The sequence below is a fragment of the Gadus morhua genome, chromosome 14, assembly GCF_902167405.1.
Source record: "Gadus morhua chromosome 14, gadMor3.0, whole genome shotgun sequence".
NCBI classification, from domain to species: domain Eukaryota; kingdom Metazoa; phylum Chordata; class Actinopteri; order Gadiformes; family Gadidae; genus Gadus; species Gadus morhua.
Window position 1 is genome coordinate 3,161,340 of NC_044061.1, and position 25,362 is coordinate 3,186,701.

Below are 25,362 nucleotides of genomic sequence, written 5' to 3' on the forward strand. Positions count from 1 at the left end.
TATCTGCTTTATTTTGCAGACTTGATGGATTTGCATTGAGAGAGGAAAAAAAAGAAGCAATCCATGTTCCTTTGCCCCCCCCCCCCCGCCCCCACAACCCCCTCCACCAAAAGCCAATCATTCCCTGTTGCTATGACAACCAAGGGCCCCGGCATCTTGTAAAATAAGACAAGAAGCTGGGAAGATTAAAGGAGCCGGCTGGGGGAAACCCCCCTTCTCCCAACACACACACACACACACACACACACACGCACACACACACACACACACACACGAGGATCTCTCCATCTACAAACAACACAAAGGTCCCCAGACAGACAGACACACGCATCCACCACAGCTATCCCCATCTGTGACCACATCCAGGTGGGCGGCAGGCATCTCGACAGTCACTGCTGTGCGCTGGTGACACGCCCACCACGGCCGTCAGTGCTAATGACCAATTAGGCGGAGCTTAAGCGGCGCTGCAGGTCACGGCGTTGACTGTCTGCCGACGCCTCCATCACGACATCTGCTTTTCATTGGCCGCTGCTCTGAGAGGAGCAGCCCGCCGCTACGGGCGTCCCTTGCAGACCGCATTCATCAACACGTGCACACCTGAGCACATCAGCGCAAACATTTCACTCTGGGGAAAAGCTGAAGGAAAGGTGAGGAGAAAGGGATAAGTGACACAATTTTGGTTGAAACTGGAATTTGTGTTAGGGTCGAAGAGGGGGTTATTTAAAGCTGTGCCCTGGTGTCCCTTGTCCGTCCAATCATTGCGGTGTAGGGATGCATGGTAACATGGAGTCAGAAGAGCTGAATCCCATCACAGAGGATGTCAGGGGTCCTGAAGACAGACGTTAGTAAAACGTATGATTGTGTAAAGTAAAGGCCCTTTTACACTAGTAGGCACATAATTAAAAGTCAAGAAAATGCTAAATAATCATTTGATTCAGACAAGATTTGAATATGCCGCACTTGGAGGAAGGGAGGAAGAGATAAGTGACACCATTTTGTTGAAACTGACTTAATAATGGCTTCATTGGCTTAATAAATTGAGCTTTGTCTACGTCTTCCGCTGAGATTTGGGTATTTTTGTTTGAGTTGTTTCTCTTTGTTCGTCAAGGAAAGGAGCCGTTTTGGTTGTGCTTCCATTCTCTCTCCTTAAAGTAGTTTGTTGTTATTGCCTGGTCGTAAAAGCCTCTCCTTGGGATGAAATCGACCGTTACGCTTCCATCATCAGGAACAATACCGCACATTAACTCGTTCATGTACATTAATATGTATATAGGCAGGCAGTTTGCGTGTATTTATTGTTGTTTGGAGATGGCCTCTTAATCGTTTTCACACGATTCAACACAAACTTAGTTTGAACATAGTTATTTTCTCCTGCTTGATGGCACACTACAGATATAACGATTGCGGTTTCAGAGTGAGAGAAAGTGAGAGATAGAGAGAGAGTGTAAAAGGTCACTTGTCCGCCCCCACTCTGATCAAAAGGCTCTTGGTGGAGCCTGCGAATCACACCTTCACACACGCGGTAACACTTCAGATGACCTACCTTCATGAGCACAGACTCGCTCAGCTTCTCCCGGTTGACAATCTTTATGGCGACTTTCTGACACGTGACACAGTGGATTCCTAGCTTCACCAGACCTGAAATAAAACACAGACACAAAGACACAGACAGAGAGTGTTATTTTAGTGTTATAACAATGGGAATGAAATCGGAACATAAAGCTATATCAATACACCATTTGGAACGTGATTATCCCCAACATTTTTAAGACAAAACGCCCAGATTCTGACGTGAAAGGTACAGCGACTCCCAACAGGGTTTTTGAACAACCGTGTTTACCCACGGTAGGATCTCCGTCACGACAATAAAATGTTTGAATAAGCGCCGTTTCCCCCACACACGTACAAACAAGCCATCTCTCATTCTCTCTGCGAGACGTTTATGGCCTCATTCAGCGCCCCGATTTACAGTGTGGAGGTAAAACCCAAAGAACCTCAGGGCTCTGGAGCTCAGCCAGCCAGGGAGATAGCCACAGGCACTATGCCTCGTGGCGACGCAGGTTCGACTCCCACCCGGGGTCATGAGCTACGCCATTACCCCTCTCTCCTTCTCTTGAATTGACTGCATTTATGCAGCGCTTTTCTACCCAGTGGCCACTCAAAGGGCTTTACAATATTGCCTGACATTCACCCATTCATGCTCACATCTACCCACCCACGACGGTGTCAGCCACGCAAGGCGACAACCAGCTCGTCGGGAGCAGTCAGGGTGAGGGGGTCTTGCTCAGGGACACCTCGACACGCACAACTTGGGGGAGCCGGAGACCGTGCTAGCAACCTTCAAGGAACCAGCCAACCCGCTGTACCTCCTGTGCCGCCCTTCTCTTCCCATCTCTTCTTCTGTCTCTCTTCACGCTCACGTCCGTAGAGGCAAACAAACATAATATACCACTGAGCACCAAACACTCAACGGACAATTTACCCGAGTTCCTGCTACGCTGTCCACATCCAATTTAGATGACAGTTTACATATCTACACACCCCCCCCCCCCCCCCCCCCCCCCCCGCCCCCGTCACCAGCTCAGTCTATTTCATTTGTTGCTGCTTGGGAGGACAAACTGTAAAATAAATGTCAAAGCGCAATTGCTTTATCTCACCTACGCCGGCACAATCCATCTGTATCAAAGAACCGACACCATGAAGTACGTTCCACTTTGTACTGCGGAAGCTCCTCAGTGAGCTGTGGAAAATGCCACACGCGCATATTCAACTCTTCATTAACTGCTCCCTGTACACAGACTTCACAGCAGAAGGGCTGGATCTTGAAGAAAGAGAGCGGTTCACCCATGGGTTCACCCGTGGCGAGTGACTGAAGCCACACGCTGCAGGAGCGCCGAGCCAATATGGCAGCCTTGGGGGCTCCCCGACACGTGCAGTTAGAACCGAAATGGCATCTCGGGCAACATTCACGATGCATCATTGATCTCGCTGTTGTTGGAGCTCAGGGACGGTAACCTCGACGCAGGCTTAGAAGGACCCGGCAAAACACATCTGATTTGGTAATGAATATTTTAGGTTGATCTTATTGCTTTTGTTTGTGTGTACGTGTGTACGTGTGTACGTGTGTGTGTGTGTGTGTGTGTGTGTGTGTGTGTGTGTGTGTGTGTGTGTGCACGTGTGTGTATGTGTGTGTGTGCGTGTGCACGTGTGTGTGTGTGTGTATGCCGGCGCCTGCACGTGAGTGTGTGGCGTGTGCACGTGTGTGTGTGTATGTGGGCGCGTGAATGTGTGTATGAGAGAAAGGGTAAAATAAACAAAGAAGAATGCTCTCACAGCATTCATTTATACCAATAAAAGAGAAACAGAAGTGACAGGAGAGGAGAAGTGAGAAGGTATGTGCCTCATAGCTAAGGGTTTAAAAGGGACGTGGCAAAGCCATTAAATTAAAATACTCAGCAACTCTGCTTCATTGATTTATCTGGCTTTCATTTCACCATTTCACCCTGCTGTACTCTCTCATCCGATCATTCCTCCTCCTCCTCACTTATTTTGGGCGGAGATATGGAGATATGCGTTCTGGGTCTAAAGACTTATTTTCGAAATCTCCAAAGGTTAATCACTAGCTTGTTCAATCTAAAGCTTAAGTGTTTGTAATGCCCAAGGTTAATTTCAACAACCATACAAACTACTTTATGTATTTAAAAGGTGCTTGAGAGACACTCTTCTTCAACAGTCCACGTAACGAGAAGAACAAGAAAATGCTAAATGATTATTTGCATTTTAATCATTTAAAGCACGAATGTGCCGCATTTTCCAATAAGAATATTGGTGGTGAATTAGTAAAATGGATTCTCTCTCTAAAAGGGGCCCTTCATGCTCAAGCACTCAATGTGGGTTTTAATGCAGTATGTTTGTTGTGTGAACCAGTCAAAAGTTTGAACACTAACTACTATTTTCATTGACTTCATGTCCGAGGGCATTTGGTGGTTGATGTTAAGCCAACGGTAATTGGCATAACATGTAATTGGCTGCGCAATTTTACTTTAATTTGACCTTCCAAAAGCTAACTGACGGGAAACCTAGCCAGCTAGTTGCTACATCGAGGCAAGCTACTCTGAAGTCGGAACCTGTCGAAAACAATATGTTCTTTTGCGTCACTTTTTATTTGGGAAATAAAGTTGTACGAATGAATCGACGGAAGTAAAAGGCACAAGGAAAGAACGATAAGCAGGGATGTATTGCCACAGACGGAGACGTGAAGGATGCGAACGGGAGGAGAGAGACTCGTAGTGTCACCAGCGGGGAGTTGGGCTTGTCATTTAGTATGAGGAGCCGGTTTGAAGCCCAGCGGGACCCTAATGGAGGTTCCTGGCCATCATGGCACGCCATCTGTAGCTGTCCCCGTCCTGATTGATGAGGAACCCGCGTCGAACATGTGAATTAGACCCGCCCGCCATCTACCGAAGGTGTGAGAGCTGGCCTATTTACATCGTATTACCGAGACGAAAACACACACACACACACACACACACACACACACACACACACACACACACACACACACACACACACACACACACACACACACCACACACACACACACACACACAGACTGATAGATGGATCGGAATGATCAGTCACAGGTAATGCAGCTCAAAACTGCTGCTCCCCACGATTGGCACTGGCCCACACACACACACACACACACACACACACACACACACACACACACACACACACACACACACACACACACACACACACACACACACACACACGTCGGTTTAATACACAGCCATCGACTGATTATGAATGTCGGCGGGGTGTCAGTGGATTCGCCTGATTGGCTGTCAGTCGTCCCCCTTTGTTCTCTCCAATTGGTCCGGAGCTAGCGCGGTGCTAGGTAGCATCGATTAGCTGCTCGCGGCGGTTTAGTGTCTACGGCGGGGACGGGGCCAAGGCTGTGTGCCTCACCTGGGGACCGCCTCTCACGGCCTGTCGCGCCAGGCCTGGTGGAGCTAATGAGAACCAGACAGATTGAAATGGGCCTGAACATTGATTTCATACAGTGAATTAAGCAACTCGGTCGGTGTGGCTAACACCTAACACCACCCAGCGTTCCACGCCAGCGCGCAAGTATTGGATTTTAAATTATAAACTGGGACTGGTGAATTTATTACCGGCTGATTTTTCCCCCGTATTATCTTTGAAATGGCTTTATATCTCTCTATCTCACTATCTATATTTCTAGTAATTTTATCTTATCTTTTAGTCAATTCATTATTTTTTTTAAATATATTTAAATCTACCATCACTGTTACTTGACGTACATTTGATTGAAGATTGATGGCTATTTTAAAGAGACAGGCCTCAACATGACCCTTCAAAAATAGTGTCAAGCTCCACACTAGAATCAACACTATTTCAATATGTGGCTTTGAAGTCAACGTGCGCACAAAGCCACACACACACACACATATCATCTCCACTCCAGCTCGAATTATCAGGCTCTTTGTTTGTCAGTGTCTTTGTGTCTTTGTTTGTGCGACGGAATGACTCACTGGTTGAATCATGGAATATGTGTGCTTTGAAATATAACAAATATAATTAATTCACCCCTCTCCAAATGTACTACAAATATCCCCATAGAAAGAAGGCAATCTGTGTCAAGGTTGGCCTATCCTCATCCAATATTCTCTCTCTCTCTCTCTCTCGACTCCAACCCCCACTCCATCTCTCCCATGGCAATAAGAAAGAAAGATTTCAAACCAGCGTCACTCCATGCGAGCTCCAACCTTCCCTCTCCGTCGTTAGCCCGAACCAGGTCTGCGTTCTCCATTAATGAGGTAATTAATAAAAATATGCTGCCCCTCGTCATTTGTTTCTCATTCCCCGACATCAAAAGGAGGGAAAGGGGGAGGAGAGAAAGACAAGAGAAGGCCAAGAAAGCAGGTCAAGTCGAGAGGAGAGAAAGAAAGAGAGGATAGAGGGGGAGAGAGAGAGAGAGAGAGAGAGAGAGAGAGAGAGAGAGAGAGAGAGAGCCAGAGACAGAGACAGAGACAGAGACAGAGACAGAGAGAGAGAGAGAGAGAGAAAGAGAAAAGAGAGAGAGAGAAATAGAGAGAAAGAGAGAGAGAGAGAGAGAGAGAGAGAGAGAGAGAGAGAGAGAGAGAGAGAGAGAGAGAGCGAAAAGAGAGAGGAGAGAAGGATTATCGAGTGATGAAAAACAGAGTAGCATGTAGGCGTGGACCATGTCAGCGACTGGAGAGAGAAATCCCATTCTGGCGGTTTCTCCCCTGCAGCCGAAGCACCGTATCAACATCACCGGAGCGCCACAAATCGCTAACCTTTATTGGCTTTGTCTGTAATGGTACGCACTGATGAAAGAGAAACCAAATGAAATAGTCGTGGAACGACAGTCGGGTGAGAATGGAGCCGTTGCAGCCCGAGATGACGTCGTTCAAAAGCCATTTTGGAATAGGAGCTCAACGCCACACACACACACACACACACACACACACACACACACACACACACACACACACACACACACACACACACACACACACACACACACACACACACACACACACACACACACGTCTACCCTGCTGGTTTGAATCCCCATTTCTGGATGAAGAGGGGTACACTACAGAGGTGACACATTTCATACACACCGATGACATTTGAAGCGGTTGTGTTTCTCATCATTTGTTTAAGCATGCAAATCTGTTCTGCGTCACAACCTCAACATCTAGACTCCTGTTGAACCATTGTCTTTCCCCCTAACCAGTGATGATAGCTCCCAGTCTAACCAGTGATGATAGCTCCCACTCTAACCAGTGATGATAGCTCCCAGTCTAACCAGTGATGATAGCTCCCACTCTAACCAGTGATGATAGCTCCCAGTCTAACCAGTGATGATAGCTCCCAGTCTAACCAGTGATGATAGCTCCCACTCTAACCAGTGATGAGAGCTCCCACTCTAACCAGTGATGATAGCTCCCAGTCTAACCAGTGATGAGAGCTCCCAGTCTAACCACTGATGAGAGCTCCCAGTCTAACCAGTGATGAGAGCTCCCACTCTGACCAGTGATGATCGCTCCCACTCTAACCAGTGATGAGAGCTCCCACTCTAACCAGTGATGAGAGCTCCCAGTCTAACCAGTGATGAGAGCTCCTACTCTAACCAGTGATGATAGCTCCCAGTCTAACCAGTGATGATAGCTCCCAGTCTAACCAGTGATGAGAGCTCCCACTCTAACCAGTGATGATAGCTCCCACTCCAACCAGTGATGAGAGCTCCCAGTCTAACCAGTGATGATAGCTCCCACTCCAACCAGTGATGAGAGCTCCCAGTCTAACCAGTGATGAGAGCTCCCACTCTAACCAGTGATGAGAGCTCCCACTCTAACCAGTGATGATAGCTCCCACTCCAACCAGTGATGAGAGCTCCCAGTCTAACCAGTGATGAGAGCTCCCACTCTAACCAGTGATGGGAGATCCCACTCTAACCAGAGCTCCCAGTCTAACCAGTGAGAGATGGGATACTGAGCTGTGTGACGCACACAAGCTGATGCACTGCTAAACACAGAGCCAAATTAGGCTATTTTTCGCACGCCAACGCATCCCTCTATGAATAAACAGTGTTTTTTTTTTTTTTTTGCAGGAAGTATGTTTGCATTATAAATAATTACATAATGTATAGAATAGCAGTTGCATATTGCGTGGGGGGAAAATCCATTTAGTAAAATTTGTTAATAAGTATTTTTACTAGTAGACCTATTCCATATGTAATACAAAGCCATGGACTGATCTATTTTGTCCGCAGAGTGCCGTTGGATTCACTTGATTGGCTGTCAGTCTCTCCTTGCTTTGTTTTCTCCAATCGGTTTGGAGCAGGGATAACCACTAGCGTGGCTAGCCACTAGCTTGGTTCATACTTTAGCTACGGACAATGAAATAACTGCAGCTATATAGAACCCAGCATAACTTCAACTCCGTGCCCCTCCCCAGAATCTGCACCTCTTGTTTACTATGCATCTTCTCGCTAGTGTCACTTGGCGACCATGGACAAGGTGCTGCTGATAGTGGAGGTGCAGAGAGTTGTACGACCCCAGGTATTGTTTATAAAAGGACCTTTTAAAGAAGGACAACACTTGGGAGGAGAATGGATGCTGTCAATGGGTTCACTTCACGAGAATGACTAGCTAGCTGGACATTATTCTGCTTAATACACAGCTGTTTTCTTAAGAAATCTGAATTTGACACAAAAGTTTAAAATACCGTCCATAACATCCTTTGGTTATTCATAATGGCGGTCGGTTATTCATTATTTTGTTATTTATATAATCGGTTATTTCTAGAACAGACCGCTGCTCATAGCGGCCTAATCGTGTATTCAGAATCGAGTACTTAACAAAGCCACGTAACAAGTCCTCATAACACACTGTACATAATCAGACCGTGCACACGCACGCACACACGCACACACGCGGTTTGAGATGAGAAGGGGCCGTGACTTGAGGCTTTTTGACAGCGCTCCAGACGGTCTTAATGGAGGCGCTTCTGTCTTGCCAGAAAAAAGGGCCATCACTGCGAAAGCTTGTCAGGAGGAGAGAAACGACTAAAAAGTTTGGAGCACTTAACTTTAATGACTGTAGGCTTATTATTTTATTTTTTATATAACACCCATGAGGAAGAAGCAGTAGAACTTCATAATTAACCCACTGGAGAGGGTGAGGGAGGGAGGGGGAGAGAGAGAGAGAGAGAGAGAGAGAGAGAGAGAGAGAGAGAGAGAGAGAGAGAGAGAGAGAGAGAGAGAGAGAGAGAGAGAGAGAGAGAGGGTGGGAGAGAGAGAGAGAATGAGGGTGGGAGAGAGAGAGAGAGACACACACACATAGAGAGGGGAAGACAGAACGTAAGGGTGAGCAAGAGACAGAGGGACAGAGAGACAGAGAGAGAGAGACAGAGAGAGAAAGAGAGAGGGTGAGGGTGGAAGAGAGAGCGAGCAAGAGAGCAAGAGCAAGAGAGCGAGGAAGAGAGAGAGAGCGAGCAAGAGAGCAAGAGCGAGAAAGCGAGGGAGAGAGACGGAGAGAGAATGAGAAGAATGATGATGATGTAGAACGGGGTAAAAAGAGAGATGATGAAAGGAGCAGAAAGGAGAATTGGAGGGAAAGAGGGGCCGCAGGGCTCTTTTGACAAAACCAAAAAGTACAGCGCTTAACTCCCAGTGCCGTGACGCAAGACATGGCTGCTCTCATTAGAGTAAAACATACACATCTCGGCTGCTTCCCTGTGAAGTACGGAGCCCTTTTAAATCCGAATGGGGTATGAATATGTACAATTAAATACAGGAACGAAAGAAACCGCCCGTCTCCTGTCTCATTTCCTCTCCGAGGGATGGAGGTTTCCTGGGATGAGGGTTGACACCGCTGACTGACGCAGACGGCGCACTCATTCCTCAGTTCTTCACCACTCAGCGCAGGCCGATCCAATCGCAGTATTCACGCCTATGGCCCGCTTCAGACCGCTTCTCCAGCGGAGAGCATGCTCTCGGTTCTGCTGACCCTCTGTATCGCTTGCACCACTGCAGTTGTCTCACTCATCCAGTGCCACAGTGTTCCCCAAAACCTCCAACAGGCGACCAGCAATACCAACAGCACCAGCACCACCACCTCCACCAGCACCACCACCTCCACCTTCATCATCACTACCACCGTCACCACCACTACAATCGTCACCACCACCACCACCACCACCATTCCATGCAGGCAGACCTGTCTGTCTGACCACCGTAGCTTTCACACTCATCCTGTCCCCACTCGCCCACTGCCACTGGCACCACCACCACCACCACCACCACCACCACCACCACCACCACCATTAATATCTGGTGCAGACAGACAGATGAACCAGCTCAACGCTCCCCCTTTCATCTGCTCGTGCACCAGTGTGACGACGGAACGGCATTCTCCCACTTTGCAGGCCTAATTAACTACCAACAGCTGGCTGCAGGCCATGGAGTGCGCAGCGAGGCCCTGGAATACACACACACCCTGCCAACCACACGGCCCTGTTCGAATAGCAACGAGTGAAGAGGTGCACTCACACACACACACACAGGCACGTGTGAACATGCGTACGCTCCTTCGTCACACCTCCCCTGGAGGGATTCCTCCGCTGGTTTACGGCGGAGCATGCAGTCCGCTTTTTTATTCACAATTGTATAACAGCTCATGCGTAGCTCGTAGCTGCCGCTGCCGCCGCCGCCGTGGCCGCTATACAGGCCAGCCGAGAGCCGACGCAAGCGCCACTGAAGTGAATTACATTTCAATCAGCCTCAACGCTAATCCCTCCTTGATGCGACGCCAGCCTTGTGACAAATTTCCACATTTGATTTTTGTTTCCCGTTGCTGCATTGTTTCGCCGGTGGGAATTGACGTCAGACTCGGTTGGAGATATCATAAGGGGGAGGGGGGGGAGGGGGGGGGGGGGGGGGGGGTTGTAGCGTTGTTATTCACAGATTTTCTTTGGTGAATTACAACGTGAGAGAGCGGGGATGGAAGCAGGCCACCAAGGGAGAAGGAAAAGGTAAAGGACACAGAGAGAGACGGATCCTGCTGACAGGATGCCACGTCTCAGCAAAGTACTAGATGGATATTCCATGGGCACATCTACAGACACAGGTAAACACATCTCACATAAACATTCATATTATAGAGATCATGTGCACCATTCCACCAACACCATTAGCATTCCCTACCATAACTATAAGCAAACATTACTTTGAATGCAGAAGTGACGAGGGATTCAGAATTGCTCTGATGATGCGGTTTCCTTGTTGAAATATTTAGCACAAACATTATTTACATTTCTCCAGACTCCCGCTCCCTGACTGATCTTAGATAATTAGTTCATGGGAGGGCCACCCCGATGCCCCCCCCCCCCCCCCCCCCCGTCTATTCCCGGCCATCTCCGTCACGAACGGCTCGCACTCTGCCCTCTCTCTGGATCGCTGTGCAAATTAATTCTTGGTTCCAGCCTGACCCGACTTGCCTGTCAGGCCGTGGTGGTTAATGATTGGAGACACAGCTTTCCCACAAAGCTTCGCCATTATTAGTTCACCCGTACTGACTAGAGAGTTCCTCTGGTTCCCTGTGCACACTGCACAGGCGAGCAAACACACACACGGGCAGACACACACACACACACGGGCACACACACACACACACGGGCAGACACACACTGGCAGAAACAAGGGCACACACACACCCACACACACGTGAGCAGTCTCTCTCTCGCGCGCACACACACACACACACACACACACACACACACACACACACACACACACACACACACACACACACACACACACACACACACACACACACACACACACACACACACACACACACACACACACAGGGCATCAGAGCCGGAGCTCAGGGACTTGCTGCAGGCGATACTGACATCAAGCAGCTCATGTTCTTGCCCTGTAACATCGACGCGCCATTCCAGAAAATAATGCATGACTTCCATTCTGTATGCACGGATGAATTTAAGGTGGAGAGATGGTGTTTGGATTCTATGTGCACCAGTATTGATTTGTACACTCGCCATGTTTATTCAATTCTGTAGTTGATCGAAGTATTCTATTAATTAGAATACACACACACACACACACACACACACACACACACACACACACACACACACACACACACACACACACACACACACACACACACACACACACACACTTTACAATTGAAATTATTCATCGACATCATCACAGCCCAGTACTGTAATTATAACATCCCATCGTTTTTCGGGGGGTACGAGTCACAGTTTGTGCGAACAGGAGAATCAGTTTGACTGAACACCACTCAGTGCAGCTCTGAGGCCTCCCTGGTTTTTAGTTAACACCCCACTGCTGTGACCCAAATACAGAGACGCTGCTCTGCTGATTGGCTGACGGTCGACCTATCAGGTCAGGTCACAGAGGGCTGGCACAGAATCCCAGAGAGCGGAGGCCGTCTCGCGTGGTTTGCAGGTGATAATCAATTCTAACCGAGTACCGTCACCATCAAACAGAAAAGAACGGGGTTCTCAATCACAATGATGCTTCTGTGACATGAACTTTAAGCTTGGCTTTTAACTGTGATCCCACCCTGATTTCCTTGACTTTCCGAAACACGTCCTAGCTACAAAGCAGCCCTTCTTCTGTGGTATGTTACAGACATTCTCACCAGCGGTTTGCGGTTGAGGCTCTAACGTGGAACATTGTTTCTCACGGTCGGGTTGTGTGTGTGTGTGTGTTGATGTGTGTGTGTGTGTGTATCTGTGTGTCTGTGTTTCCTTTGGAGTTATAGTAAACTGGTTACACCATGACACAAACACACATTCTGCAAGTATATGAATTCTGTGCGCGCACACACACACACACACACACACACACACACACACACACACACACACACACACACACACACACACACACACACACACACACACACACACACACACACACACACACACACACAATGAGTGCGTTACTTTAAAAAGACCCAATATAGAGACAGTGCTTACAGAATCGCTTCAATCACACTCTAGCCTGGCTGGTTAATCTACTTCTCTGTCAGCTCTGGCAGAATGCCTGGAAGATAGAGAAGAGGAGAGTCCTCAGACAGAGAAGGACAAGGACATGAAGTATGAGGCCTATAGCCTTACAGGACGTACATACGGTAGTCAACTAGGGTCTTGTAGGCTGGAGAAGTGCTCGGCACAGACAGGCGAAATTACATTTGGCTGAATAGATTTGTCCCTTTAGTGGACAAATCTACTGAATGGGTGTGTGTGTGTGTGTGTGTGTGTGTGTGTGTGTGTGTGTGTGTGTGTGTGTGTGTGTGTGTGTGTGTGTGTGTGTGTGTGTGTGTGTGCCAGGGGAGACATGACAGAGAAGAAGTGTCTCTCTTCTGTAACAATCCAACCAGACCTTTAAACACGTTTATAAATCTCAATCTCAGCGAACACAGCCTCTCATTCTGTATTCACCAGCTGAATTCTACTGAAATCAGCGACAATGATGCAAGGCAGCAAACTATCCTCTTTGCAAGCGGTGAAATTAATGAAATGGTGAGGTCACATATCTGATATTCTCGTGAGAGAGAAGAAATAATGCAAACTGTGTCCTCTAAATACGGTGATACAATAATCGCATTTCCACACACAATAGCTATTACAACATTGCATAACACTGTCATTATTATTGTTACATAGGCTTTTTTTCAATATCTCTCTCTCTCTCTCTCTCTCCCCCCCTCTCTAGAGGTGATTCCTTCACTCCCCTGCATGACGACTTGAGAGACGGCATGCTATTTTTAGCCCCCCTCCCCTCTATTCTCCCTCTCTCTCTGGCGCACCCCGTGTTCTCCTGACGCACGCGCCCCCCCCCCCCCCCTCTCAGGAGCAGGTCCTTGCCGGAGTGTCCTCTGCACGCATCTCGCTCTGTTTCCGCGTGATCAAGTCCTAGAAAAACACCTTGTAGGAGATGCTGGGAGATTGTGTTATGTGTGGTTGTTGTGTGTTTGCATGTGCTTGAGTGAGTGAGTGAGTGAGTGAGTGAGTGAGTGAGTGAGTGAGTAAAGTGTGCTGAGGCATGCATGTTTCTGTCTGCCTTGCTGTGTGTGTGTGTGTGTGTGTGTGTGTGTGTGTGTGTGTGTGTGTGTGTGTGTGTGTGTGTGTGTGTGTGAGATACAGGTTGACTGGATGGCCTTACGTGCACCTTAAGGAGATGACTCAGCGAGCCGCAAGCAGCAGGAAGTACCTTCAAGTTTGCCCCTGACTGACTTACTCCCCACCGGCATGACAATAGCCTATTGCTCACCACACACACACACACACACACACACACACACACACACACACACACACACACACACACACACACACACACACACACACACACACACACACACACACACACACACACACACACACACACACTCCCAGGGAGGAAGAGACGGAGGGAGGAGGAGCCGACAGACATGAGAAGCCATTTACACAATTGGCTTCCCAACTTTTGAGCATTACAATAATATTCGTCGACAGCGCAATTCGTGTCAGACTGAAATTAAGTGACGCGTCATCTTTAAACTTATCCTGGTTATAAATGACATTCTATGACATGCGTGGGTCCATAAAATGTTAATTCCTTTCGTATAATGTAAGGTGTAGTGGCAGTTGAAAGCGCTGCTCGCTCACTTAAAGTTCTCAACGAACTGCAGAGTGTGTGCGTGCGTGCGTGCCTGTGTGCGTGCGTGCGTGCGTGCGTGCGTGCGTGCGTGCGGCCAGATGGACAGGGAGTGCCCGAAAAACAGGACATCATCAGGGTGAAGATAAGCGGTTGCTCTGTGAGTTCCTGAATTCGAGAGGAGTAGCACGTTTTGGATTAGAGACCAACTCCAACAAAAGGGTCGATTAGGAGGATTTGTTTCATGGCGGTGGCTCAAGTGTCAGAATAATGTGGCTTTTCTTTCACAGCAGCTGTGTGTGAGGCACACACACACACACAGAAACACACAGAGACACACACTACCACACAGAGACATACACACTCTGAGCGCTGCAGGGTCTGGGGGCAGTGGACTCACAATGACGCCACTGTCACTCGGACGTCAACAACTCCGCTAGGCAAAAAGGCACTCTGTTGCATGCTTGGCGCACACGCACACATGCACGCACACACACACACACACACACACACAGTCGGCGACCCGCAGGACTAGAACGTTCGGAATCCGTCAGCCTTATATAACGAGGCTGACACACGTTATCACTCGATGTTTCTTTGCACCCTCTATGCACGCCCGTCGTGGACGCGTGTGTGAAACACGATCCTCCAGGGTAACACGGCCGCGCGTGTGAACCCACGACCCGAAGCACCCGTCGGAAAACAGCTCCTAATCTTCAGCGTGGAAGGGAAGGAATTACTTGTGAGGAACGACACCACGGCACAAAAGACACCAATTAGAAACATTCTAGGTAAACTGCGATGGAACTGGCAGCCGCACGGTGATTAAGACCGACGAAATCCCCTGCAATTACTCTATCGGATAGAAGTGTACTAAACAATATAAATAAAAGACACAATTAAAATAAACATGAGTTCCGAGATTGTGTTGAATAAAGCAGGGCGGGAAAATAACCCCGGAGACATTCAGTAGTGAGACGAAGACAGACCGACAGGAGCTGAGACGCTCTGATCAATGTTAATGTGGTAGGCCAGGAATTCCTCTGGATGAGAGGGGGAGCGGGCACTGTCACTTTTTCTTGATAACCCGATAGAACACAGATAGATGCCCCTGAAGGACTTGGAGCTGCGGTGGGGGGGGGGGGGTTGAGAAAAGCAATAAAGTACAATGAGGGGAGTTTCATTTGAAGTCTTACAGATTGCTTCCCCTGACGTGAGACCTATTGCCGTACGACCTGTGTGTGTGTAAGCGTGAGAGAGTGTGTGTGTAAGTGTGTAAGTGATTGAGTGTTTGAGTGTGTGTGCTCTTGGACAATGAGAACCAGTTTTATTTTCTAGATTGATAGAAGGGGGGGGGTCAGAGGGACTGATCCCTGACCATCAAAATTAAACACAGAATTTGTGTATTATATTGAAAGAATATGAAGTCAGAGCGAGTGAGAGGGAGCGCGAGAGAGGAGAGAGCGAGGGAGCGAGAGAGACAGATTCTTTGTTGCACAGCGAGCCTTTGGTTCCATAATTAAAGAGCTGGGGTTTGGAGACAGTGAGGAGCTTAGAAGAGGAAATCGAATTCAGCGTTTTGCTGCCATTTGCTGAGAAGTAAAGACGGAGAGAAAGACGGAGACAACCGAAAGACCAACACACAGAGAGAATGAAGAAATCCCATTTCCGACCCCCCGAACGTCATCACAGCTAACTCATCATGTTTTCCCTCAACACCGAATGCAATTTAATTACCTCACCCCCGCACACCCCCTCTTACCCTCATTTCCCCTGCTTTCCCAGAGGGGATGAGTGAATGAGAGAGAGAGAGAGAGAGAGAGAGAGAGAGAGAGAGAGAGAGAGAGAGAGAGAGAGAGAGAGAGAGAGAGACAGACAGAGAGACAGAGAGTGAGAGAGAAAGAGAGAGGGAGAGACAGCGGTGTGAAGGCTCAGGAGGAAGGAGCGGCAGAGGCGAGAGACAGAGAGACCACCAGAAGAGGAGATGGACCACCAGACGTTATACTGACTCCTGATTCCAAGTGGCAGTAACACAATGGATGAGCAGTGGAGGGCAGCCACCGGCCGGTCGTAAAGGTCATCCTAACCCGAGCCGAGCCACGTTATTGGCTGGATAAGACCACAGAGGTAACAGGGAGGTGAATTTGGTCGAGGCCGGACAGAAGCAGTGCTGGAGGCGTTTTTCTTTTTTTAACTTTTCGAATGTGAATGGAATAGACTGACCTCAGAAGGCAAGGTCACCAGGAATGGACAACCCCCTTACCACACGCGCACATGCATGCACGCGCACATGCATGCACGCGCACATGCATGCACGCGCACATGCATGCACGCGCACATGCATGCACGCACACACATGCGCACACACAAACACACCTTTTTAACATCAGCTTTGATTAACTAATCTCCATTAAGGGCTAATGCAGATATATGGTAAATAGCTATTGAGATCTGTTTTCTCCTACCCTCGCTAGCAGTGAATTCATCTCGGGAAACAGATCTGATAGGAACTGGAGGGAGGGATGGACACAAATACACAACCCATTTCTGCAACAACATTCTAACAATTAGAATAAAGGTTTTAAAGATAGTCATCTTCATTATTTTGATGTATATCGGATCAAACAACATTTACTTTCTACCTCAACATGACGTATGTCTGTGTGTTTGTCCTCTGAGAGGTAAACACAGAAACACAGTCGGTTCAGTAGAAAAGCTTTCGAAAGGTCAGAACGCTATTTCGGGAATCCATTAAATGTCCGAATCAAATCGAATCTGAAATGGTGGAGAAAGCTTGACATTTAAAACCTCCGCTAAACTTTTCTTTATTTTATTATTTTTTTTAACGATTGAACTTGCCTCAACGTGTAAGCGGGAGTAGTACACTTACACAGAAATAAAAACGAAAACAATAAAACAAGACACAAACCTTTTTAGTAATCCCACCTCCCCCATGCTTCTCATTGACCTCCCGAGTTGGCTCGTGGGCCGGTTGATTAATGGACGAGTCGATGGCCAATTCACTTTATTTCCTGTCTTTTTGGGTTCACCTGATTCATCGTTTTAACAACAGAAACATATTTGCTGTTGATCACGCTGCAGCTGAAAGCACAGCTTTGCTATTCAGAATAACCCACTCTGTCCTCTTAAGAGCTTGCAACATGCAAGCACCACATTTCGATATCACTCGTCCAACGCACTGACGACGAGAGCAAATTCCTAAAAGATAAATAAATATATATTGGGTGGCAGCTCTGCTACATTAATCTTAACCTACTTTCCACCAATAATCTACATAAATACACCCCAAATCTCCAAGGAGAGAGGGATGGCAGAAGACAAATTACAGCCCTAGGGCAAAAGTGGGGTGTGTGCTTTGGTGTGTGAGAAGGAGAGCGAGAGAAGGAGAGAGAAGGAAAAAGTGAGGGAGAGAAAGAGAGAAAATTAGAGAACGAGAGAGTGAGAGAGAACGAGAGAGAGAATGAGAGAGAGAAAGAAAGAGATGGTGAGAGAACGAGAGAGAAATAGATAAGATAAGAGAGAGCGAGACACATGCGCGTACATCATGTGCTGTTTTGGAGACAGGGTGGTTTGGGAGAGTTGGGTTCCAGAGGCTTTGCTCCTAATCCATGGAAACCCGCCCACTACTACCACCCGCTCGCTCTGCGACGGCATCGCTAAATCAGCATCATTCTCCAGACTCCTCCTCGTGCCTCGGATCTCGCTGTGCGGCGCGAGCCGAAATCACGCCGGCCGTTTCAAATTACCCCCCCCCCCCCCCCCCCCGCGCGCGCCAGCCCCCCTCTCTCCAAGCGCTCAGCACCTGAGAATGTGCAGGTAGTGGTAATCAGGGACGGCTCCAGTACTGCAGCACGGGCCCACCACAGTCCTGCTGCTCTGGCCCTGCTGTTTCAGCACCCTGGAGAGCTCCACCGGCTCACTGCAGGTCACTGCGCCTACAGCTATAGGCTACGCTATACGATACACACGCAGGGACGGAGACAGACACACACACACACACATACAGACACACACACACAGAGACAGAAACACACACACACAGAGACAGACACACAGAGACAGACACACACACACACACACACACACACACACAGAGACAGACACACAGAGACAGACACACACACACACACACACACACACACACACACACACACACACAGAGACACACACAGAGACAGACAAACAGAGACAGACACACACAGACAGAGACAGACACACACAGACAGAGACAGACACACGCAGAGACAGAGACAGACACACATATGTGCATAACAAAGATTATCACAACGTTCAGACGTATCAGCCGCATGGAGCGGCCTCATGAGCAGGGTGCATTATGGGATCAGACTCGCACATGGGCGCGCACACTCCCACACCAACACAGACGCACAAATAGGAAGACACACACACACACACACACACACACACACACACACAGAGACAGACACAGAGACAGACACACACAGAGACAGAGACACACACACACACACACACACACACACACACACACACACACACACACACACACACACACACACACACGCACACACGCAGACACACGCAGAGACAGAAAAACATAGCCAGGGATAAAACAGAGACACACTCACACAGATTCACAAACACACACACACACACACACTCTGCTAGCAGTACCAAAGCTACTAAAAAGGACTACTGAATACTTCTCGTTTCACTAATCGCTCTGACGAATACCGTTTCTACTACTAGCAATACTACTGCTGACTATTAAAATGAAAACTAGTTCCAGGGCTGGTAATCTACCACTGCTTCTACTAGTTACACCTTTTATTTTTACTCGTTGCTTATACATATATTGCCAAACACAACTAATCGTACTCCTATTCTCTTCAGCTACTACTAATGATTGTATTCTATGCTAGTTCTAAGTAGTAATACAAGTGGAAGAGGCAGTAGCAGTCGCAGTGAATAGGTTGCAGCCCGCCCCATAGGAGCTGGGAGGCAGGAGTGAGAGACAGAGAAGGAAGCCCAGCGAATCATACCGGGTCAATTTCCAATTTGTGGCAGAGAAAACGTTTTTTGTGTGCCAGAGTAACCAGCTACACGGTGGGGAGAGGCGTCGCAGTCTCTCCCCATATAGCCTCCATCCTTCAACCACCTTGCCCCCCCTCGGCTCAGCACCGACGCCCCCACCTCCCCCGTCGACACACACAGGCAGACACGCGCACACACACGCACACACACACACACCTACAGACCCCTGCACTGTTTCGGTGTCGCGTTAGTTCTGCCTTCATCTGGCTGCTCAAGTGGAACACGTTCCATTACAAGCACATCATCTCGTATGTGACACACACACCGCAAACGCACACACACACGGGCACGTTCGTACACACACACACACACACACACACACGGGCACGTTCGTACACACACACGCACACACTCACGGGCACGTTCGTATACACACACACACACACACTCACGGGCACATTCGTACACACACACACGAGCACGTTCACACACACACGGGCACGTTCGTACACACACACACACCGAAAACGCGCACGTTCGCGCGCACACACACACACACACACACACACACACACACACACACACACACACACACACACACACACACACACACACACACACACACACACACACACACACACACACACCTCTTGCTTCTCCTCCTCCACTCAAGGGCGGCATATGCCATTCTACTTGGCATTTCACTTCAGAGGCTTTTTATAGACGTCTTCATCCAGATAGGGCTCCGAATCAAACTCTTCCTCACTGCGGTATTTTCCCACTTCCCGCCCGGCCCTAAGTGGGCTATGTATTTATATACAGCAGAGTCTCCCCTGAGCCCATCTCTGTGAGCCCACTTTATTAGGTCTTCATCTGGTCAGGTAGAAAGCAATATACGATCAAAGAACTATCTCAAATAATAAATATAAGAAGAAGAAGATTTCACAATAATTAAGTCTTACGACTACATACCATGTGAGATCATTAATTAATTAATCATTGAGCGAGGCACTTATTTTATGCCCAAAGTATCACTGCATAATAAACACAGCAATGATAAATTTGGTTAAAACAATGTTTATCTCTGCAGTATTACCATTATTAAACCACAATGTTGAAAGTCTACTCAAACTGTATTAGCGTAACCGAACCGCGACATTCAGAAAGATTACCACTGAAACGGTCTGGTGTTTATACTGTGAAGACATGGATTACAATTACAATTACACATTAGAATACATATTGTTTTAGCTAAATATACTTCTAGCCATCCGCACAGAATTAAACTCTGTATGGCTGTAATATCTCCATGTAATATGTAGCTCAAGCATTAGCTGCAGGAGATCATTGTTTAATGTATTAATATCTACATGTTGTAGCTAATATATAGCTACTATGTAGCTTCACGTAGATAATATGTGGCTAATGCTATTAGCTACATTCTGCAGCTAATAGCATTAGCTGGGAGGTGCTTGGGCCTAAAAAAAAATGTTGTTTGGTTCCGGTTTCCGACCGATCCTGTCAATTTATGTGCGACCCAAATTATTTTATGAGTTTTATAAAAAAAAAAGATTTTTTTTTTTTTTTTTTTTCTTTATGTAATTACGTTTTGGTACAGCACCTCTTCATTCTGTACAAGGATGAGCGAATTTTCTCGTTTTTAAATGAAAACAACCTACCTATCATTCGCTGCCGCTGGAAAAAATAAAATAAAAAAATAACCTACCCATGACCTCAACTGACAACCAACAGGAACCAAACTTTTTTTTTTTTTAGGCCTTGTGCGTATCTCTGCGGATGACAAATGTCTTGGCTCTGCATGGCTCCTAGATACGGATCAGACTTCCACACTATCACTCCCTTTCGCCCGCTAGGCAGGTGGTAGCAGACCGTCTGAGTGAGGATATACCTGCTGACTGCAGCACACTGCCTGGCATGGGGCCCGCCCACACACACACACACACACACACACACACACACACACACACACACACACACACACACACACACACACACACACACACACACACACACACACACACACACACCCCCAACCCCACACACACACACACACACACACACACACACACACACACACACACACACACACACACACACACACACACACACACACACACACCCCCAACCCCACACACACACACACACACACACACACACACACACACACACACACACACACACACACACACACACACACACACACACACACACACACACACACACACACACACACACAGCTAAACAATGTACAGTACAGATTTACAGCATTGAACATCTGTCATTGTATGCCGTTTTTTTTTTTTATAAATCCAACCATCAATATTATATTGGCCTATATACCATCCAGAGCGACACGTGTTTCATTCAAATAAACCATAACATAAATGAATAACAAACGACCGACTTATACAACAGGCCTCTTTGTTGCTCATTCAGTCGTCGTGTGGCCGAGGAGTTAAACCGGTCTGTTAGATTCAACCGCGGCCGCGTTACGATCCAAACGTGGCGCAGACACAAAAGGGATTCCCCAGTCAGTCTGGTGCTGATGGAAAAGTGGAACACAAGTTCATCCGCATAGTGATGGAGAGGTGGGGGAGGGGGGGGGGGTAAGCTATATATACGGACGGGGCTTTGGAGGGATCGGGGCTGCAGCAGACAGTAGAGAGTTAAGCTGCCATTGCTCTACATAACAGCCCAATGGAAAGGGGGTAAGGGGGGGAAGGGTGTAGGGGGAGGAGGTGAGATAAGGTGACGGGTGTGTGCGTCTGTGTGTGTGCATGTGTGTGTGCATGTGTGTCCCAACTACAGCCTTCATTTCATCAAATCCGGTCGGCACACAAACAAAAGATCCCTCACTCTAAATTGTACACAAACATACCCAAACCCCCCTCCTCACACACACACACACACACACACACACACACACACACACACACACACACACACACACACACACACACACACACACACACACACACACACACACACACACACACACACACACACACACACACACACACACACACACACACGCGCGCGCGCATGCCTCTGTAGGCGTGCACACATTCCCTTCTCCCGCAACGGCTCCCCCGGGGGGGATCCTGTTCTCTGTAATCCCAGGAACCATCGCTGGGAGAGACGAGGTAGGAATTGATCCGTGTCTTTGCGGAAGTCTTCCTGTCCGTCTTGCCTGCCTGCCTGCCTGCCTGTCTGCCTGCCTGTCTGTCTGTCTGTCGACCTAACACCAGCATTCTGTTTTACCTCCAGGTCGCTGCTGCAGGAACTCGTCAGTGGTTCCGGCACCCTCAACGTTTTGGCTGGTCCGCAGACGTCATGGTGACTTGGACGCACAGCGCGTGGTTATGGTGCGCTCGCGATCAAAATGTAAAAGATTAACTGCGGGGGTCTCTCAAAGGGACCGGCACACATTGAGATAACGAACCCCCCAGCGCGGGCGAAGTCTGCAACATCGCAGCCTCGCTATCCTCTCTTTCAACTGTGTGTGCATGTGCATGTGTATGTGTATGTGTATGTGTATGTGTATGCGTATGTCTGTGTGTGTGTTGGTGTGCTGGGGGCTACTGTATAATTTAGCGTTCCACCACACCCACTTCCAAAATAATTCACAACTTTGGTTACCCCACCGTGGTTACCCCAACACGGCTGTGGGTTACATCTCCCTGCTGCGGTTTAATAGGCAAAGAAGCTCAAGTATGCATTGGAATAACCCCCAGCTCTTTATTGATAGTCAGGGCTTGGCATGGATCCACATAGTTTAGTGCTTAAGGGGTTACAAGCCAAGTTGATCTAATTTGCCGTCCGCAAAAAATACAGGGCTTAAAAAACACGAAAATCCCGGAAATACATGAATAATTGCTCTTGGATTGCGAGTCAGGAGGAGTGTCTCACGACACATGGGGGGGTCATTCGATGTTCACGTTGTAAAATAGGTCTCCTTACTTTGTTTAGGGACTGCACCTCAGGCGGCGCATACAAATGTATTTCTGTTATTGCCTCTTTCCCAGAGCTCCGACGTATTAGCATGAACAAACTATCAAACCAAACAGCAACCCAGACATCCATCCCGGGGTATTAGGACTATTTATCCCCTGGTGATATTTGGGACAGCCTGAGTGCTACATCAGTGCAGCACCGGGGGATTAAGATTAAAACAATAATGAACAACCCGTCACTTTGAACAGGTTTAAGGGTTGGTGGTTCTCCGGTTGGAAACGTGAGCCCGATTTGTAAGGTCGGGCAGGAAATGTACACGCAGGAAGACGGCGGCAGTTGGCAGTAGCTCAGGAGGTTGAGCGGGTTGACTGGTAACCAGAAGGTTGCTAGTTCGATTCCCCGGCTCCTCCTGAGTGTCGAGGTGTCCCTGAGCGAGTGCCTCACTCAAAATGCTCCCGACGTTGGTTAACACCGCCGTTGGTGTGTGTGTGTGAAAATGTTTCTAAGTCACTTTGGATAAAAGCGTTTGCTAAATGCCCTAAAATGTAAGATGTAACAGTGCGATCGTTTATTCAGCCTGGATATTGGAGCGCAGTGTGGAAGCCTCGGAAAGATTGGTGATTTACGATAAAAACAGCGGAACAATATTATCACCTGTGATGTCTCGTGAATCCAGCAGCAGCAGTCAGATTCCCATTACAATGCATAATTCAGCAGATTCAATCCCCCTCGGTGCGATCAATTATCTGACTGGGCCGATGGAAGCGATCAAAACGGAGCAGTTATCGTTGAAATAATCATCCGATTTAATATTACAATTGTTCTGTCTCTCTTCCGGAACTTTCCGGAGATACATGGGTGGCATCGGGAGGATGTTCAGTTAATCCATCACCTGCTCAGGCAAATTACCTCCGAACTGTTTCTTGTTCTGTTTTTATTTTTTTCCATGAGACCTGACTGATGAAATTACCTCCACCTCCTCCCACCCCTACCTCGTGGTGTGCTCCACTGTGCCAAGGTTTCCATGTGTGGGTATATGGTGTGGGTATTAAATACATTAAAGTGGATATAAAAAGCGAGCAAGCGAGGAAGGGGGAGCAAGCAAGAGAGACACTCTATGACTTATGGTGGGTGTTATTTATGGGAGGAGGGAGAGAGTCTTGCAGGGAGGAAAAGCCGGGAGGTGGTATTGCTAGAGCAGGAGTCTGGTTGTTAACGGCCTGTTAAGACAGCCCCTAGCTCCTCTCTTCTCTGTCAGCTCTTTCGTGTGGCTGACCTTCGAGGGGGGAGATTCGCTGTGCATTCTTCATTTCACACTGTCTCCGGCCAGCAAAGCAAGCAGATTTAAATATAGGCTGCATCATTTGGGATTTGATTGTTGCTGTTCCCCGTCTCGAGAGAGATGCACGCATTCGGAGCCAACCGGCTCGCCGCGTTCTGCTCTTCTGCTTGGCAGCGGCTACGACCAGACCTGCCGGGGAACAGTGGGAGGACCTGATTACAAAGCAGCGTACGCTCACCTGAATCCCCTGCTCCTAGTCAGCGAGCGGCCACATCTGCTCGCGGAATGCTTGCATTAACCGCCTGGAGCCTGGCCCAAAATCCATACCGAGAGACCATTTCAGATCCAGCGAAGAATTGCGTTTACACTATTAAAATATTTTTTTTCTTTTTTTTCTTTCGGTGGCAAGTCGCTCAGGAGGTAGAGCGGGTTGGCTGGTAACCGGAAGGTTGCAAGTTCGATCCCCGGCTCCTCCTAGCTGAGTGTCGAGGTGTCCCTGAGCAAGACACCCCGCCCTAACTGCTCCCGACGAGCTGGCTTTCGCCCTACGTGGTTGACTTCGCCGTCGGTGTGTGAATGTCTGCATGAATGGTTGAATGTTAGGAAAATAAATGACTTTGAGTGGCCAGTGGTTAGAAAAGCACTGAATGAATGCTTAAATGACAATTGGGATTAACCTTGTCGAATTGTGGCCCCGTTTTTAAACCATCCCTCATCAACCCGGTCGTCGTATTCTTCACGCAGAGCGTTGACCTTCAATGGTCGTCCCCTGAGTTACTGGTGCGCTGAGTAACTGGGCGGGATACTGGGGCTC

General features: G+C 48.1%; 1 protein-coding gene across 1 annotated transcript in view; it reads right to left on the minus strand.

The window, feature by feature from the left end:
* Positions 1 to 25,362, minus strand: part of LOC115559107 (serine/threonine-protein kinase BRSK2-like) — an 80,625-nt gene that overhangs the window by 39,862 nt on the left and 15,401 nt on the right. The window contains 1 exon segment of the mRNA XM_030377782.1: positions 1,544 to 1,638. Within this exon segment, the coding sequence (XP_030233642.1) occupies positions 1,544 to 1,638 (95 nt within the window).